The sequence below is a fragment of the Hypomesus transpacificus genome, chromosome 10 (genome assembly GCF_021917145.1).
Source record: "Hypomesus transpacificus isolate Combined female chromosome 10, fHypTra1, whole genome shotgun sequence".
Lineage (NCBI taxonomy): Eukaryota > Metazoa > Chordata > Actinopteri > Osmeriformes > Osmeridae > Hypomesus > Hypomesus transpacificus.
The window spans coordinates 684,885-703,125 of NC_061069.1; the positions used below are offsets into that span (position 1 = coordinate 684,885).

Consider the following 18,241-nt stretch of genomic DNA (forward strand, 5'->3'; position numbering starts at 1 on the left):
ATGAGATGGGATAGGAGTGTCTGCTAAATGCTAGAAATGCCTAATGAAAGCACAGAGAAAGACTGTGGTTGTGCATTAGCAGAGATTAAATGAAAAGGAATTTAACTCAACGTGCTTAATCTCTACACATAAACACAAACGTAGACTTTTAATCTTTTTTACGTAGATGTTACATTTCAGTAGAGTGTTCATGAAGCATACTTACTATTAACAAAGTTTTTCTATTAGACTACTTTAAGAGATATTCCTTTACTTCAATACCCAGAGAGAAATTCACAGACCTCATGAGTTGATGTATTTTTGAACTGGTAGTGGGGTAGAATGTAACAAAGGAACATCATGTAGGCCTTTTTGACATCAACTCATGAGGTCTGTGAATTTCTTGCAGATGTTTAATTGGTGTTATTTGTAGAAATCAAATGTGGGTACTTTGTATAAAAGTTTGAGAACTATAGCTAAGAAATCCTGTAAACAACTTGTGCTGAAGCCAAAAGTGTTACAAGCATTGCCGGTTTATTTTGTAATTATTATGATCAGGTACGTTGACCCAAGCGACAGAATATTATAGCCTAGCCCTAATTGAAGTTTACTGAACTACAAACATAGTTATTTTGAAGTTGTCAATATAATGTGAATCTACAAAATCACCACATTTTAAACCCTACACATTTGATCAGACTTTGTGAACCTTTCGTGAAGTTGCTTCATGTGTGAATTTCCAATATTGAGAAAGTTTCAGATTACGCTTCTCTCACACGCGCGCGCGTGCGCACACACGTACACTGCTCAAATCATGTATTGGGAAACCAAACAAACTATGCCCTATTCGCTAAATCAACTCTCAGTGAGATGTGCAAACTTCTCTATAAAAGCCCCCGTTGTCTCCCACAGTGTCTGCTTGATTGACTTGGAGATCCTGCGTCCAACATGAAACTATTTGTTGTCTCAGCTCTGCTTGGGTGCCTCGGTAGTTATACATTTCGTTAGCATTGAATATTTGGAATATTAACGTCAATTGATGGGTTGTACACTATGTTGGCAATTTATATTCTAATACACGTTATTTTACAGCAACTGCCGTTGCAGCCCTGGCAGATGTGAAATGGTGCGTCAAGTCGGACATAGAAGAGAAGAAATGCAAAGACCTCGCCGCCAAAGGACCGTTTTCCTGCGTAAAAAGAGATGGGTCGATTGAATGCATCAAAGCAATTCACGTGAGAGAGAAATCATTGCCTTAGAAAACGATTGTCCAACATTTTACAACGTCCCTGCAAAGGTTATGCATTTTCCCCTATAGCTATAAAGCTAAAAGCTGACCTACTGTATCGTATTGTCTCTCTTTCTTTATCTCTAATACTCCACACGCCCCCTGGAAGGCTGGTGAGGCAGATGCTATCACTCTGGATTCAGGAGATATCTACACAGCTGGCCTCAAACCCTATGAACTGCGTCCTATCATTGCAGAGTATGCTGGCAAAGGTAGATTTGTGAAGATGATGAGGACATAAACGGAATAACAATGAATGGTAGTTTTGTGTTGTTTATTTCTTATTATTTGAATATTTTTTCTGTACCATCTCCCCATGATTTCTTGTACCATCAGAGAACTGTTACTATGCAGTTGCTGTAGCCAGGAAGGGCACAAAGTTTGGGTTCAAAGACCTCCGGGGAAAGAAGTCATGCCACACTGGTATTGGAAAATCAGCAGGCTGGAACATTCCAATTGGAATGCTACTATCCAAGGACATAATGCAGTGGGAGGGCCCTGAGGTCAAACCTGTTGAGGATGGTGAGTGGGTACTGAGTGCTTTGAAAAAAATGTTTACCGGTCTATGACACTGACCCTATTTATTACATTTAATATGAACATTTCCTCAATTCCCAGCCAGCTTTCAGTTGGAATTGTCCATGTGTAGTCTTTATTGCCTTTGTTATCTCTTTCACATGTTAGCAGAGTGTTTGTAGGTCCAACATACTGTACTGTGCATGTCCTGCACACGAAATGCTTCTGTTAATGCGATTCTTCAACTTTTTTTTGCGTGTGTAATGACACAATACTTTAATCTACAGTGGTTAGTACGTTCTTCCTGGAAAGCTGTGTCCCTGGAGCCACCAAACCTTCACTATGCAAGTTGTGTAAGGGAGACTGCACCAAGACCCACAGTGAACCCTACTATGGTTATGCTGGGGCCTTCCAGTAAGTGTACTGCCTCTAGACAATTTCCCTTTTCTGCCTCTAGTCTAAACAATGCTACAAAGCTATCCAGCTCCCAACCCCGCCCCACTGTTTATTTTTATGATGCCATTGTCTCTCTGCTGCCACCAGATGTCTAAAAGATGGGAAAGGAGACGTGGCCTTTGTCAATCACCTGACTGTTCCTGGTGAGAGTTAGAGCACTAGCATAGCATGCATCCATTGTCCCAAGGCTACTGTAATTGTTACATCACCATTGAATTTCAAACCCCATAGGCTGTTTCTAGCCCTAACATTAAGGTTAAACACAAATCAATTTTCATGCCAACATGTTTGTCACTGCACTGTCAATAGTCACTGTATTTGCGTCAAATCAAATAAGAATAGATCTTTTACAATATGTTATCTAACACAGGCAACTAAATTATGGCTTTTAATATAAAAAAACGAAAGCTTTGGATGTCACAAGCCTCACTAGTGTTATGGCTCCTATCTTGCAGTCTCAGAGAGAGACGATTACGAGCTTCTGTGCAGTGATGGCACCAGAGCCCCCATGGACAGCGCAGAGACCTGCAATTTGGCCAAAGTGCCCTCCCATGCAGTGGTTGGACGAAAGGACCCCGAACTGACAAAACACATCTTCAAAAGCCTGACCATTGTCCAGGTACATGTGGCTCTGGATCTAAATACCTGGGTCTAATTACCTGGGTCATCAGACTTGATGATCGACATACCGCAGGAGTTCGCTGTATGAATGCACAAGAAACAGGACAGGTTCAGGACTGGTTTCAAAATGATACGTTTTCATGAGAAATAGTTTGGTGAATAATATGTTACATGTTTTTTCCCTAACAGAAAGATCCAACCTTCGACCTCTTTTCCTCTGAAGGATACGGTGCCAAAGACCTGATGTTCAAAGACTCCACTCAGAGTTTGGTTGAGCTGCCACCCACCATGGACTTCTTCCTGTACCTCGGAGCAGATTACTTGAGCACAATCCGTTCTTTGAAAAAAGGTTTGTCGACACATACACATAAACACACATGTATAACTTTTGATGTTACATTGATGTCCCCTCACATGATTCCACCACAGAGCAGATCAAAGAATCTACAGACAGCATTAAATGGTGCACTGTTGGCCATGCTGAAAAAAAAAAGTGCGACAAATGGAACATTAATAGCATGGATGAAAATGGTGACATCAAGATCGAATGTGAGACTGGGATCACGACTGAGGACTGCATCCAGAAGATTTTGGTAAATCAAAATGCTCTGATAAATGTGTCAGATTAAATGTTTTTTGTTTTATAACTCATTTTTTCTGTCCACAGCGCAAAGAGGCAGATGCCATGTCGTTAGATGGAGGAGCGGTTTACACTGCTGGGGTGTGTGGCCTGGTCCCTGTCATGGCAGAGCAGTATGATTCAGGTATGAAGCAAAAACATGCACACTGTGCGTTGTCCTATTGTCTTTTTTGTTCTACATGATTTGTTTGTGCCCTTTCTTTGAGATTTTACCTAAATATAAAGTGCAATACAAATCTAATTATTATTATTACTCTTAAAATGTCAAATTAACATGGTTGTTATGCTAAAATTCTCTTTTCACAGTTTTTTGCACATCTTCTAGAATTAGGAGGTTTCATGAGTTTGTGTCCCATCTTGCCATATTTTCAGATGATGTATATCCTAATACTCATTTGTCTACCTTTCCTCTCAGATCTTTTGTTGTCCTACTATGCGGTCGCAGTGGTAAAAAAGAGTTCTGGACTGACCTGGGAAACCCTGGGGGGTAAGAGTTCTTGCCACACAGCCATGGGCAGAACGGCTGGTTGGAACATCCCTATGGGCCTGATCCATCAACAAACAGGAAACTGCAAATTCAGTAAGCAGGTTTTTATATTACACTGTATCTATACATCAATCTCCTCATACAGAAACCAGAGCACAATCTGACTGTGCTTGGGCCATGAATGTTTCCTGACTTCATGCAAGTTCATTTTTCTGTTGTCAGGTGATTTTTTCCCTGAGGGTTGTGCCCCTGGAGCTAAGACAGACTCAACGTTTTGTAAAAAGTGTGCTGGTAGTGGAAAGGCTGTGGGGGATGATTCCAAATGTAAGGCTAGTTCTGAGGAGCGGTACTTCAGCTATGATGGGGCCTTCAGGTTGGTGACACCAGACAATAGTGATACGCAGGAGCTTATCCAACTCACCTAACCTGCGGCTCAACCCGTGGAAACCACAAGTTCCACGGGTTTTTATCAAAAAACAAATGTGAATTGAATAATAACAGTGAATCCCTTTGGGGGGGTTTCTATTGAAGATGTCTAGCTGAGGACGCTGGAGATGTGGCCTTCATCAAACACAGCATCGTGGAGGAGTACACTGATGGTAAGAGAATCTGGTATTTGCCTACTGTTATTTTATCTTCCTCTCATCTGCCTCCCGATGTCTCTTTGTCTTCTACCATAGTCAGTCATATTATTCTTTCACTATGATTCCCCTTGTCTAGGTAAAGGTCCATCATGGGCCAAAGATCTGAGGTCGGAAGACTTTGAAATAATCTGCCCGGATAAAGGGCGCCACCCTGTTCAGAAGTTCATTGATTGCCACCTTGCCAAGGTGCCCACACATGCTGTCGTGACACGGAATGAGATTGCTTCAAAGGTGGTAGCCGTACTCACGGAACAACAAGTGGGTGCAGATTCCTCAGAAAACTCCTTGATAGATCTGTTATTTTACTGTTGTGCCCTAGGTTAAATTTGTGGTTGAAATGGTTCAACATTCAGGTTGAATATCTAGTTCCTCGCACACGTTTGATAAAATGTTTATACATGAATATGAGACATATCTTAAAAGTGTATGTTTATGTTCACTTTTTTGTACCATTAATCTCCATGTAATTTGTCTTTCTGTGTTTAGGCCAGGTTTGGCTCTACGGGCACTGATCCAATTTTCAAGATGTTTGAGTCAAAAGATGGAAAAAACCTTCTCTTCAAGGACAAAACGCAATCCCTTCAGGCTCTTTCAATTCCAACAACGTACAAAGATTTCCTTGGAAAGGAGTACGAGATTTCCATGAGGTCTCTCAGATTGTGCCCTGACTATACTTCAGGTATGTAGACTCCCATATATGAAAGCTGACAGAAACTCACATTCATAGACATCTTTAATGAAACTATGCTTTGTTCTCCTCTACTTTGAACAGATCTGGAAAAATCCTGTGAATCAAGACGTTGCACGTCAGCATAGATGAGCTGTCATCGCAACATGCACACAAGCCTGATTAAAGCAGATAATGTATATGTGAAGTTTAGAAATTGATTCATTAAAACGTATTTTGGTACATTGGTAAGATAAAATCAACAAACATGTACTATATTCTCAAATAAAATATAGCATGTGTCTACTAACTTCCCATACTTTCAACACAACTGCATTATAACAGAACACAGAAAACCACAGTGAACACTTCACAACACAAAATTCACTTTAGTTTAACCATATCAAAAAGGTACCTGAATAAACTAGTAAAGTGCAGTAGCTATACAGTTATGGAGACTACAATAGGGTCCAAAAGTCTGAGACCACATTGAACATATAATAGGGGAATTGAAGACTGAGAATGGGGGATGTCTTTCACTGACTTACATTCACTTTATAGCATGAAAAGTATAGAAGATAGAAAGATGGTGTTGGTTTCACAGCTATGAATAGCAAGTCAGCCTGCTGAACAGTTTGATATATGAACAGAGTTGGTAACCTGAAAACTGACTAAGCAGCAGGGAGGTTAATCTGCCTTTGACTTTGACAGGAAAGGTATACATGGTGGGAAAATGTGATTTGTAAATGGTTAATCAGCCTTCCATAATTTATGACAATTTTCAATTCACATTCATTTTCTTTGCCTCCATTTCCACTTCACATGTATTTCCGTCACCTTCATTTTAATCCAGTATTTTTGTTAAACTCAATCCACAGGATGTCATTTCCATCACTAACCGGCCCTCCCTCTGACATCGCCGGCACCTCCAACTATTTTCCATATGACACAGCTCGAACACGTATAACGTATACTATATAAAGTTGCCTTGCCTACGCAACATTTGCGTCACTCGCTAGCAGATTAAGTTGTTTTTGAGACTGAGAGCATGTCATCGGCACCAAAACGTAAAGGAGGAGCTGAAAAGCTCAGGGAAAAAAAGAACGATACGTGCGATGCATTGAGTGGGCAACGCGCCGTGTATTGAGTGGACCGGTCGGACAGTAACTCCCGGGCCACTTTTTTTCCCCCACAGTCCGTCGCTGTATAGATCTAAGATGGAAAAAGCTATTTTTAACAACAGCATTTATTTGCCGATCAAACTGTCAAAAATGACACCCAGGGTTTTCGCATAGGTTACAGAGCGCATTCAGATAAATTCGGTTATAGTATACCAAAGACGCGACGTGTAGGCGGTAGGGCGGAATTAAATTGCAAAAGTAGCCTACAACATCCCAGCTAACACATTTACGTTGCCCTGACGTTGTCGCAACGTCACGCGATGACCAAACATACGTTGCCGCAACGTCTTTGGTAGTGATGGGAAGTTCGGTTCTTTTTACTGATTCGGTTCTTTGAATCTCGTTCAGTAAAATGAACGAATCTTTTTTCGAGTCATTTGTTCATTTCAGGGGGGGGGGGGGGGGGGGGGGGTTGGGGGCTATACGTCCACTGCAAAGGACGTATAGCCCCTATACGTCCACTGTAGGTTAGTGCATGACATGTGCACCAGCAAATACTATTTCAAAATAAATTCCTGCATTAAAATGTATCATGAGTTTGTATGATTTGGTCATGTATTATCACACTAGCATTTAATTATCACGTCAAACAATTACACTGCACTAAACTGTAAGTGTAAATGTAAAGTGAAAATAACAAAACCAGTCAGTATGATGACTTGAGCGAATATCATTCATTCACGTCTTACTAAAACAGCGGCCACGCGAAAGGGAATAAGGAAACTGTTTCCTCTACTAAAAAATACAATGCGGGTCACGTGAAAAAAGGATCCAAAGACTCGTAGAAAGACCGAGTCGGGGAAGGAACTAATCATTCGTTTCCTCTGGCTACAGAGCCTATGCAGGTCACGTGAAAAATGATCCAAAGACTCGTAGAAAGACCGAGTCGGGAAAGGAACGAATCGTTCGTTTCCTCTTGCTACAGCCTATACAGGTCACGTGAAAAATGATCCAAAGACTCGTAGAAAGACCGAGTCGGGAAAGGAACGAATCGTTCGTTTCCTCTAGCTACAGAGCCTATGCAGGTCACGTGAAAAATGATCCAAAGACTCGTAGAAAGACCGAGTCGGGAAATGAACGAATCACTCGTTGAGAGGACTCGTTACTCCCGAGTCCTTATAAGGATTCGTTCAAAATGAACGAATCGTTCACGAACGACACATCACTAGTCTTTGGCGACGTTGCGGGACCGTGCATCTGTGGGGCGCCAGTAGGTTGCCGCAACGTCATCTTGTGACGTTGCCAGTCCGTAACCGCGACGTCGTGGCAACGTTAATTTTCCGACGTTGCCAGTCCGTAACCGCAACGTCGTGGCAACGTTATTTTCCGACGTTGCCAGTCCGTAACCGCAACCTCCTAGCAACGTAATTTTCTGACGTTGCCAGTCCGTAACCGCGACGTCGTCGCAACGTTATTTTCCGACGTTGCCAGTCGGTAACCGCAACCTCCTAGCAACGTTGTTTTGGGACGTTGCCAATCCGTAACCGCAACGTCGTGGCAACGTTATTTTCCGACGTTGCCAGTCGGTAACCGCGACCTCCTAGCAACGTTGTTTTGTGACGTTGCCAGTCCGTAACGGCGACCTCCTAGCAACGTAATTTTGTGACGTTGCTAGTCCGTAACTGCAACGTCAACAATTTACTTAATTATGAAGTAACCTATATTTCATATGCAGACCTCATTTGCCCAGAAGGCTACTTGTTTTGGTATAATAGATAGCCAACGTTAGGAGGAATATGTTTGTGTGATGTGTAGCCTGACTCAAGCTAAATCATAAACGAGGCAGCATTTCAGAATCATAAAGTGTTTTAATCGCCATGAAAGTTTGCACAGACAAGGAATTTACTTTGGCAGGAAGGTATATACATTCACCATATAGGAATCCTAAATATGTGGTCTACCTATACTAAAGGGGAGTCAGATGGCTGATCGGTTGGGAAATCAGGCTATTAAATCAGAAGGTTGCCAAATGATGTGTCCTTGGGCAAGGCACTTCACCTTACTTTCCTCCAGGGAATATCCCTGTACTTACTGTAAATAAGAGCGTCTGCTAAAATGACAATGCACAAAGTATGCATGTAACATTTACAATTAAAAAACTAAAATGGCCAAAATATATACATACGTGATAAAAAGTGCCACTGCAAAACAAACACTGCAAAACAAAAACTGCAAAGAAAAAAACACTGCAAAACAAACACTGCAAAACAAAAGTGCCAAACAAACAAAGTGCAAAAAATGAATTAAAATCTTCTTCCAGTCCCCGCTATGAGTTCTGTCTGTTGGCCCTGACAAGGAAGCACAAAATAAGTTAGTGTTCGATTAACATAATCGCACGTGTGAAAAGGGGCTATACAAATCATTAAAAAAATCACATCTAAAATAATATACGTCATCAATTAAAATATTATGTGATTCTAGATTTGTGTCATAGCCATGTGAAACATTGGATATGGAAGTTGCAAACATGATTCATTCACCTGGCTGGTTTTGAATGGGCTGCCGGGGTGTGTTTGAGTGTTTCCTCTATGCGGAGCTCCACAGCTTTCTCTCCCAGTCCCGTCTTCTACTTCATCACAGCGTCTGGAATTAGAAGTCATGAACTTATTGTCAGCACCAATGTGAACGCTGAATGCGTGTAAGCCATAGTTTGTGGGATCTCCAAACACTTACCGCTCTCTTTTGCAACTCCAGCACCTTAAGGCGCTCCTCAAGGTCTTGAAGTTCAGCCTGTGTTTGGGCCACCTGTAGGTCCATCACTGGCACCTCTGCAGTGTGTCTGCCCTGTGGTCGCCTGAACAGGAGAGCCTCTCGCTGGTTCTCTTCCAATGTCTCCATCTTCCGGAGCATAACCTGTAATGTGTCTGTAATTAAAGACAAGTAAAACAAGTTTACAAGAGTTTGCATGATTGGCATACACTGTGGTTCTTCTAGATTAGCTGTAACATTGATGTACATAACAAATGTTACCTTGATTGGTCTTTGCCCAAGATGGTACAGCTGAATGGGGTATACAAAGCATTAGTAAGACAACATTTGTTGTTTTGACAAATATGTTTCCCCCCACGATCAGAACAACTTAAGTATGCCTTACAATTAGGTATGCCTTACAATGGCAATGGTATGAGTATTTTTTTGAGTGTCTTATATTTGCACTTGCCTGGCTGCCAGCTGTTTTCCGGGGCACCCTATGGGTTCTCCTCCACCAGACCAGAGTTGACACCTAGAGGTATGGCATCTGGTGATGCAAACGTTTTAAGTCATACTTTTGCTTCAAAGCATAGCCTTTAGGGTTGCCATGGCTCATACAATTATTGTCACTGTTATAAACGGTCATTCATTACTTTACCATAATTTCCAAGGGACACAGTACTTGTGATGGTGGTCGGATCACCTGTACAGAAATGAAAGTGGAATGTAGTTTACGTACATAGTAGCCTATTAGTATATTGATATAGAAGAAGCATCGCACATATGTGATCGTTCGAAAGCAGGGCCCCACAGCGTAGCATCGCACATGTGTGATTCTGAACATTCCAACCAACTATTTTCCGATGGGCAGAAACTATATGATAAACACTACAGTATGGCTTCAAAATGTACAATTAGTAGGCTAACAAGTAACACTAGCAAGTAGTAGCATTGGTACGAGTATTATCTTAGGTTGCTAGGTAACGGAAGCTAATTAAAGCTACATACCTTCCGTTTTGGAAAAATAACTCACGTACTCTGGTGAAAGTGTCTGAAATATTTAGAACTCACGCATCTAAAGGTTAAACGAATACACTTATCCAAAAACAAATGTCATGTACAAATTGGAAGAATTAGTGACATGATACTTTTACAGACGCCATTGCTGTGCATGCCATGACCGACTGTGAACGTGATCAGCCACGCGCTAGCGTCTTTGAAAATTCAGGGCTAGCTAACTAAATAAACTATTTTGGGACAAGGTTTTCTAACAGTTCTGAACTTTTATTTTCACTGATTCTTTTGAGGGTGATTTTTGAGACTCTAAACTTTGATAACATGTATGCATTTTCAGTATTTCAAAACAACTTTCTGGAGGGTTTAACCTAGCTAGCGAAATTCTAACGTAGGCCTACTAGTAAACAATGTGAATCTGATATAACGCTATAAACAACTCAATTTCAAACCTATATGCCCCATCCAATTTCTAAAAATATGTTTATATATTTAAAACTATGTCTGTAAAGAAACTCACCTTTGAAGTAACTTATTTCCAGGTAAAATCCATTGTGTGAAAGACGGTAGGACCCCGGCAAAAACTGTTTAGGAAGCCCAGTTTCAGCTATGCCTTGAAATGGGCATGCGCAAAGTTGTTGCTCAGGGGCAGACTGAGGGGCAGGTTTGCTAAGGAAGAATTGTAATATTCTGTGATGACTTGTCTTTGAAAATGAAACTCTTAAGAGTCGCTTACCTTTTGGTCACATTTAACAATTTTGTAGGCCTATTACAAAACTATTGGAGCACAAATTTGCATGTCATACAGCTTTGGTGTGCTATAGCCTACAAATAATGTTTGCTTAATCATGTTACTCATCACACATTGATTGCTTTTGTACATGTTTATAGTAAAGAATGAAAGACTAAATTATATTCCACATTCTGTCTTTTTTAATTTACGATGTGTCTGCATATGAGAACATTGATGACCAATGACCTGCTGGGGCTGAGCAGCACATGAATTACATGCAGTGTCTACATTTATATATATAAACCACTATATTGCACTCAAGATCCGTTGTCCTGCGACAAAAATAAGGTAACCAGCCGACCAAGGGACGACGTCGCGGCAACGTTGTCCACGGGTCTAAAAATAAGGTAACCAGCCGACCAAGGTACAACGTCGCGGCAACGTTGTCCACGGGACCAAAATTAACGTAACCAGCCGACCAAGGTACAACGTCGCGGCAACGTTGTCCATGGGACCAAAAAATAAGGTAACCAGCTGACCAAGGTACAACGTCGCGGCAACGTTGCCCACGGACCTAAAAATGACGTTACCAGCCGACCAAGGTACGACGTCGCGGCAACGTTGTCCATGGGACCAAAAAATAACGTAACCAGCCGACCAAGGTACAACGTCGCGGCAACGTTGCCCACGGACCTAGAAATGACGTTACCAGCGGACCAAGGTATGACGTCGCGGCAACGTCGCCCACTGGTCTAAAAATAACGTAACCAGCGGACCAAGGTACGACGTCGCGGCAACGTTGCCCACTGGTCTAAAAATAACGTAACCAGCCGACCAAGGAACGACGTCGTGGCAACGTTGCCCATGGGACCAACTGGCAACATTCCCTTTATAACGTTGCTACGACGTTGCCACGACGTTGCCAGAAGGTAACGTCGCGGGTTACCAACTGAGCACTTACTGGCAACGTTGCCGCAACGTCATGTGTTAGCTGGGATCCTTGTGTGTGGTATTCTCGTTCATCTAATCATTAATTTCCCGTAAATAGTAGCTACTGTAGCTTAGAACCTCAAATCTGTCGGAACGGCAAACTGAAGCAAATCGAAGCAGAAGGCTGAGAATATTTGAATGTGCGTGATTTGAATATTAATTCTTATAAACATTAGGCCTGTGCAAAATATAAACATTTGACATGTAAATATCCCTCTTCACCTGGGTACGTTTTGAAACTCATCATTACTAGCTATAAAGCAAGTAGCCTAAGCAAAGCAACAAGTTAAAACAACTTTTTAAATTCAGCAAACCTTCTGTTTTAAATTGGTTATAGTTGGTAGTGTGATGAAGTGCTTTGCTATGGCAACTTTTTAAACTACAGTACAGGCACCAACATGATGAAATGTTTGGCCCCCGTGCTTCCAAGCGGCCTATTGAGCTTTCTTGCGGGTTTCATCCGAGGATATCTAAGAAAAAAGCCTGATGACATGGCGCTTTTTGCCATGTACTACTGCTTGGAACTTCAGAAATACAAACATGGTAGGCTATTTTTCTATTAAATAGTCTGCAGCTTAAACTCAGTTACAACGAAAACAAAATAATGACTTCTGATTGGCTACTATTGTAGGCAATGACCTACAATCATAGAAAAACTTGTGGATCTGTCTCTCCTATAGAAAACCCAACCTATTCAGTTGACCGGCTAATCAAAGAATTCCATAAACACAGAGGTAGGTAATTTTCTCATATTATATCCTATTTGTTATTGGCCCTCTGGACAAAAGGACCAGATTTCGATTATAAAAATGCTAATGTCTCTGTTTTCCATAGCACACAGGCTCTGTGGTGCTGCTTATGAGCAGGAAATGCTGAAGTTTGGATACCAAGCCTCCTCCAATGAGAATGTGGATTTTGAAGCACTACAGATCTCAGCAAAGGAGAGTAAGATGTGGAGTGATGTTAAAAACATTACTACCCAAACTACCGGAGACTGGGGAGCAACTGGACTCAGTGCCACAGCGACAGCTCGTCCATCAACCTTAACCACCAACCAACCAGCTGTTACAGACCTTGCTGTTCAAGCAGCCTCAAAGAGCCCAACTCCCCCCATTGCTACAACCGAACTAGCTTCCCTAGCTGCTTCAACCTGCCCATCACTCCATGCTGTCATAACCTATTCTGGTGCCTCAGAAGCCCCAGTTCTCCCAGCAGCTCCAGCCCCCTTGGCTCTGGCACAGGGGGAGACCCACACCCAGGGACTTGCTTCCCAGCAGCAGCCTAAACCAGAGACAACCACCTCAATCTCTGCAGCAAGACACCTAGGTGAGCAAAGCACCCAAGATGAATGTTGATATATGACTTGCTGTTAAGTGTCATTTGTCAAGTCAATGTTGCCCAGATAGAACGTTAACAAAAACTGGTCATCTGATCACTATGTCTCCCTGTGTTTCTGCTAGATTCCCCCTCTGAAAGTAGAAAGATGCCAGATAGCAGCCGCAGGGACATTCCTCCAACCTCTCACCAGCCTGCACAACATCATCACCACTACTACTTTGCTCACCCTCCCCACCCTCCACCCACACCCGGCCAGGCTGTATCACCAGGTTTTTTTCCTGCCGGTCAGCCTTTCCTCCCAGCACACCAGCCTCACTGGTTCCAGGCTCCTCCAACACTGGGCCATCATTATGGTTACCCACCACACCTCAACCCTCACAACAGCTACACTGGATACATGGCACCAAACGTGGCTCCTAGCCACTGTGGTCACATGCCCTCCGGGCACCACCACAGCCACCAACACCCCCACCCACAGCCCGGGCAGAGGCCCAGGGTGGCGACTGGCATGAGTGAAGGCAAGAGCGAGAATGTGACCCCACCCAAGTGGCTCAACTTGCCCTCCTTCCTCCACCACATGCTGGACAGTGGCACCCCGTTGCCTCATGGAAGACCCAAGGGAGAATGTAACGGTTCCAACCACCCCACTGCCCAAGCTTCTCACTGGACCCAATGTCAGCAGAGGCAGGAGACGAAGCCATGCAGTGCACCAGTAGATGAGGTTGACGTTGGCAACACCAAACCCCAAGAGGGCCTATCTTCATAGGGGCCAGGCACAGAGCCAATCCTTCAGAGATTGCATCACTAGGCTACTATGTGATGTAATCTCATCCGATTAATTAAGAAAACAGAAATACAGTTAATTTGGTGAATATTCATTGAAGGCAAAGTCTTCAATGTTTAATCTAAGCCTGGAAGCTTCCGTTAATGACATGGTAATTAATGCAGCTTGGGTGAATTTTTTATGTATATCAAAAGCCCTACTTTTGGCCATGGCGTTTTTAGACTCTAGCATTAAATCACTTCTCCGTTTTGTCACTGCAAAGCATTCTGCACCACAACATGGACAGAGGAAACCTGTATCTTTCCTTATATTTTTATAAACTAAATGTCAAGCCATCCCTTGAATATAACTTTTGTGTTGTGTTCATGTTTTTTGTTACACACCCAATGTTGCAAGGAAACCCCAATATTAGTGGGGGCTTTCAGCAATACAGCCATTAAACCTTTAAAAAAGTTCTCCCAACCCATTTTATAGTTTCACACAAAGGGTAAAACGTTCAACTAAAGCAGAAAGGCATTTAGACAGACTAGGAAGACAGATAGGTTTGTAGGCCATGTCCATTTAGCAGGGCCAGGGATGAGGAAAATACAGTGAAGGCACACAGCAAACCTTTTTGTTACCTAAAAAATTACCTACAGTAGGCTATTTCAACGTGTTCTAACTGGATGCGACGCGAGCGACGGGACGTGAGCGACGGGACGCTCGGCATAAGACACAATTCTCAACATTAAACATAGACATTAAAGCCTAGAACTGGTAGCCTGACGTTGTCATACTCGTAATTCTAGTCAGAATATGAGTCTGAGAACTCTCCGTTGGGCTTTGACTACGAGGCGTGAGCCTGGAAAACAAATGCCTCTTCGCTCAATTGGATAGATATACAACCAATCAGAGCAACAGAGTATGTTAAGCGCCGCATAGTTGTTGTCAACAGAACTAAACTGAGAGGCAGCTAAATCTTTACTGACTAAACTGCAAGCAGACTTTAAGTATGCTTGAAGAATAAATACAAACGATTTTTGCCGGTGTTGTAAAATTAATTTAAGGGTAGGGGGAGTACTTGTTCACATGGTCAACCTTTTTGAGCGAAACAATAAAGGGCAATGCATACGAACAAGTTCTCCGTTTAGGATTACAACTCCACAAAAGAAAAGGAGAAACCACAATGGCCACTGGGTTTTCATTGTGTCCCATCTTCTTCGCAACCATCGGGGCCAGCTGATAAATTAAACTTTTACCGAATCCCGTAGGAAGGACGGCAAAAACATATTTTCCATCGACAAATGCCTTGATTGCGTCTCTGTTCCTCTTTCAAAATGAATGCGCTGTCGATGTCTTCTAAAACAGGCTCGATGGCAGAATCATAACATCCCAGATCTCCAGCGATAGCCATGTTTGTTCAAAACGAATTTAGCTTAAGCGCTCTTTTGTGTCTTGGGTGATTACGTTACTGTTGATCATCTGTCCATCATCGTATAAAGCCCGCCCTGGCAATTTCATTGGTTCGCCCAGATTCTGGTTTTCTGTAGTTGGTCCCCAATACGAGACCCTCCAGACCCAACTTCCCGACCAAATTTTTTTGGGGCGGGGAGAAGTTGGGCTGGCAGCCAGGCTATAGAACTGGGGCCAGTTGCATAAAAATAGACCTAGTCTTAGACTTAAATGCCACTTTAAGTCCGACTTGCCATAGACACTTCAATTTGCCTGTTGCATAAGCTTTAAGATCAGTGACTAACGTAAGACTGACTTAGATAGCCTGTTGCGCGCTGCGTTATGGGTAAAATAAGACACTTTGCGAAAAAAGAAAAGATGGCGGACAAAACAGCGACACTTAACGGCGAAATATTGATACATTTTAACCTTATGAAAACCTGTATCTGTTGGAGGAATACAGTATTGAAAAAGTTGTCTTATTAACAAATAGTGTATGCGTTTTTAAGTTTCTTAATTTAACCCCAACGCTACTTCCATTTATCAACAACAACGCAGATGGCTGGTGCTAGCGTCAATAAAGTGAGTTATGTTGTCATCTACTCACTCGTTTAATAAAACATTTTATTCTGCGGAAAAGCAGAACCCCGTAAACATTTTCTGCAGTTACAAATAACACTTAATTCCTTTCGTAATACATTATGCTAAGATAATGACGTAGCCTACTAAAACAGATCATTGGCATAGCAACTCAGCCCTTACGGCAAGGTTTAGCCAGGGGGAGAGGTGGCTAACTTTTCTACCTCAAATTAAGTCAGTCTTACTATTTATGCAACAGACAGGCTTAATTAGACTAGTCTTACCTGACAATTTAAGACAGTCTAAGGCTAAGACTAGTCTTAAACTAAGTTTATGCAACTGGCCCCAATATCTGTGGATAAAAAAGCTAGCATTATGACGTAGATAATTTTGATTGTAGTGATTTGATGTTGTTGGGTTGAGGAGTCCACTCGTTAAGGTACATTTCTTAAAATGGTCGAGAATAAATGGTTACATTCTTTTCAGACATTTCATTTTCACATTAACGCTATTATTGTCCATTCCACGAACGACTAATAATTACAGCTGTCGTATTTTTGTAGATGGCCAGGCGCTTCGAGGCACCCCCTACGCTCATAATTCCGTACGGACTTAAGAGTTGGCTGGAATGTATATGCAGAGCCGTATTCATTGAGCGACCACAGAATATAACGGAATTTATTTCGGCCTACTGTGAGGAATTACACAATTTCAGTAAACGTAAGTTTTCTTCAATTGAATTTGACCAGCAAGATGTGCAGCATACTCTTTATTTTTGCAGGGGGATATTTATTAAACAATCATTCTTTACTTCAGAAAACATTCTAGTGGACACTAAGGATGTTATACATATGTACCAAGAGATACGTGGTAAGAAATATAAACAATGTATATATATATATTTTTTTATAATTACAACATGATGACTTACAATATGATGAATGATTCTTAATAGAGGCAAAGTTTGTTAGAGGGTGGATATCCCAGAGAGTACCACCAGCTGGCAAGGTGATAATGAACGATGAAGGACTAATGCCACCTAGAGTGTCTGTGTGTGGGATGCCCATGACTGAAATTGGCATACTGGGTTCCTGTCTTGCTGAGGAGGCTTTATTAGCCAACCAGAATATTGAGCACAGAGGAACCTCAGGGGAGCCCGGGGTTAGTCTAGAGGAGCAGGCTTACCCACGGACAAAACCACCTGATCCCGACCACCAGGAAGTTGAACACAGCACAACCCAACCCTCTGTGGAGGAGGAGAGCCAACCCGGCTCTGCTGTCCAATCAGCTGCCTTCTCAAGGAACTGTCTGGTGAAAGTGGGTCAGTCTGCTGTCATCAGCAAGCCCAGTGCTGCAACCGATAATGTTATCGCTGTCCACTCTGAGAATCTCCCAGAGACCACCATCTTCAGCAGAGACAGCCGTCCATCCTCAGTCCTGTTATCCAGACGTAGTCCAACCAGGACCCCTTCAGCCAGTAATATGACTGGAATATGTGACCCTACAGAGGTCATGTCTAATGAAGAGGTCTCCTACAAGATACCTTTGATGAAGAACCTTTTTCTGACATGTTCTGCAGATAGCTTTGGTTCTTCAGGATCAACGGATGACCAGTTGTCTTCCAAGTGCAGCAGTGTGATCTCATGGGAGGATGTTTTGTCACGTTTTCTGTCCACTGGACAGGTTGTTTCCACTGCATCTTATCAGGGTGATATTGAACTAAGATCCTCTACTGAGCACACAAACAAAACCCCCTCTGAAACTGTGGTGGTTGGAGAATGTAGAGAAGAGACTGTGGAAAGGGAAGGAGAGACACTGGGGATACACACAACTCCCAAAGCATCTCTCACAGTATTTCCAGGGACATCTGAGATGGGTGAGAAGAAATGTCAGTTGTATATTTCAAAAACCTTTCTTCTGTTAATCTGCTATTATTTATGCATGAGTGTTTTTGTTTTGTAGAGTGTCCATTAATGTATGACGACCTGTCAACTGGGTTTTGCATGGTCACCATTTCACCAGTGACACTGAAAAATTCAGATACATCCCCATCCAACACAGACACTTTTGCCAAAGACACTGCTGCTGTCGAGGAATTTCAGAAAATATCTGAAGAACTCATCAAAATGGTTTCCGTGGAGGCATTAAGGACAGTGAACAGAAAACATCATCATGTAAGCTTAGAGATCTCCAACATTAATC

At 42.3% G+C, this 18,241-nt stretch overlaps 1 protein-coding gene across 1 annotated transcript; it reads left to right on the forward strand.

Annotated features, from left to right (window-relative positions):
* The first annotated feature begins 859 nt into the window (after window positions 1-859).
* On the forward strand, window positions 860-5,604 carry LOC124473128 (serotransferrin-1-like). Its single transcript, XM_047028401.1, has 16 exons — window positions 860-967; window positions 1,072-1,214; window positions 1,377-1,479; window positions 1,604-1,789; window positions 2,071-2,197; window positions 2,327-2,382; window positions 2,695-2,858; window positions 3,050-3,209; window positions 3,290-3,453; window positions 3,528-3,624; window positions 3,916-4,080; window positions 4,210-4,360; window positions 4,519-4,586; window positions 4,708-4,889; window positions 5,118-5,310; window positions 5,404-5,604. Exons 1-16 carry the CDS (start codon window positions 928-930, stop codon window positions 5,445-5,447), a joined length of 2,043 nt encoding a protein of 680 aa, XP_046884357.1. The 5' UTR covers window positions 860-927; the 3' UTR covers window positions 5,448-5,604.
* The last annotated feature ends 12,637 nt before the right edge of the window (window positions 5,605-18,241 follow it).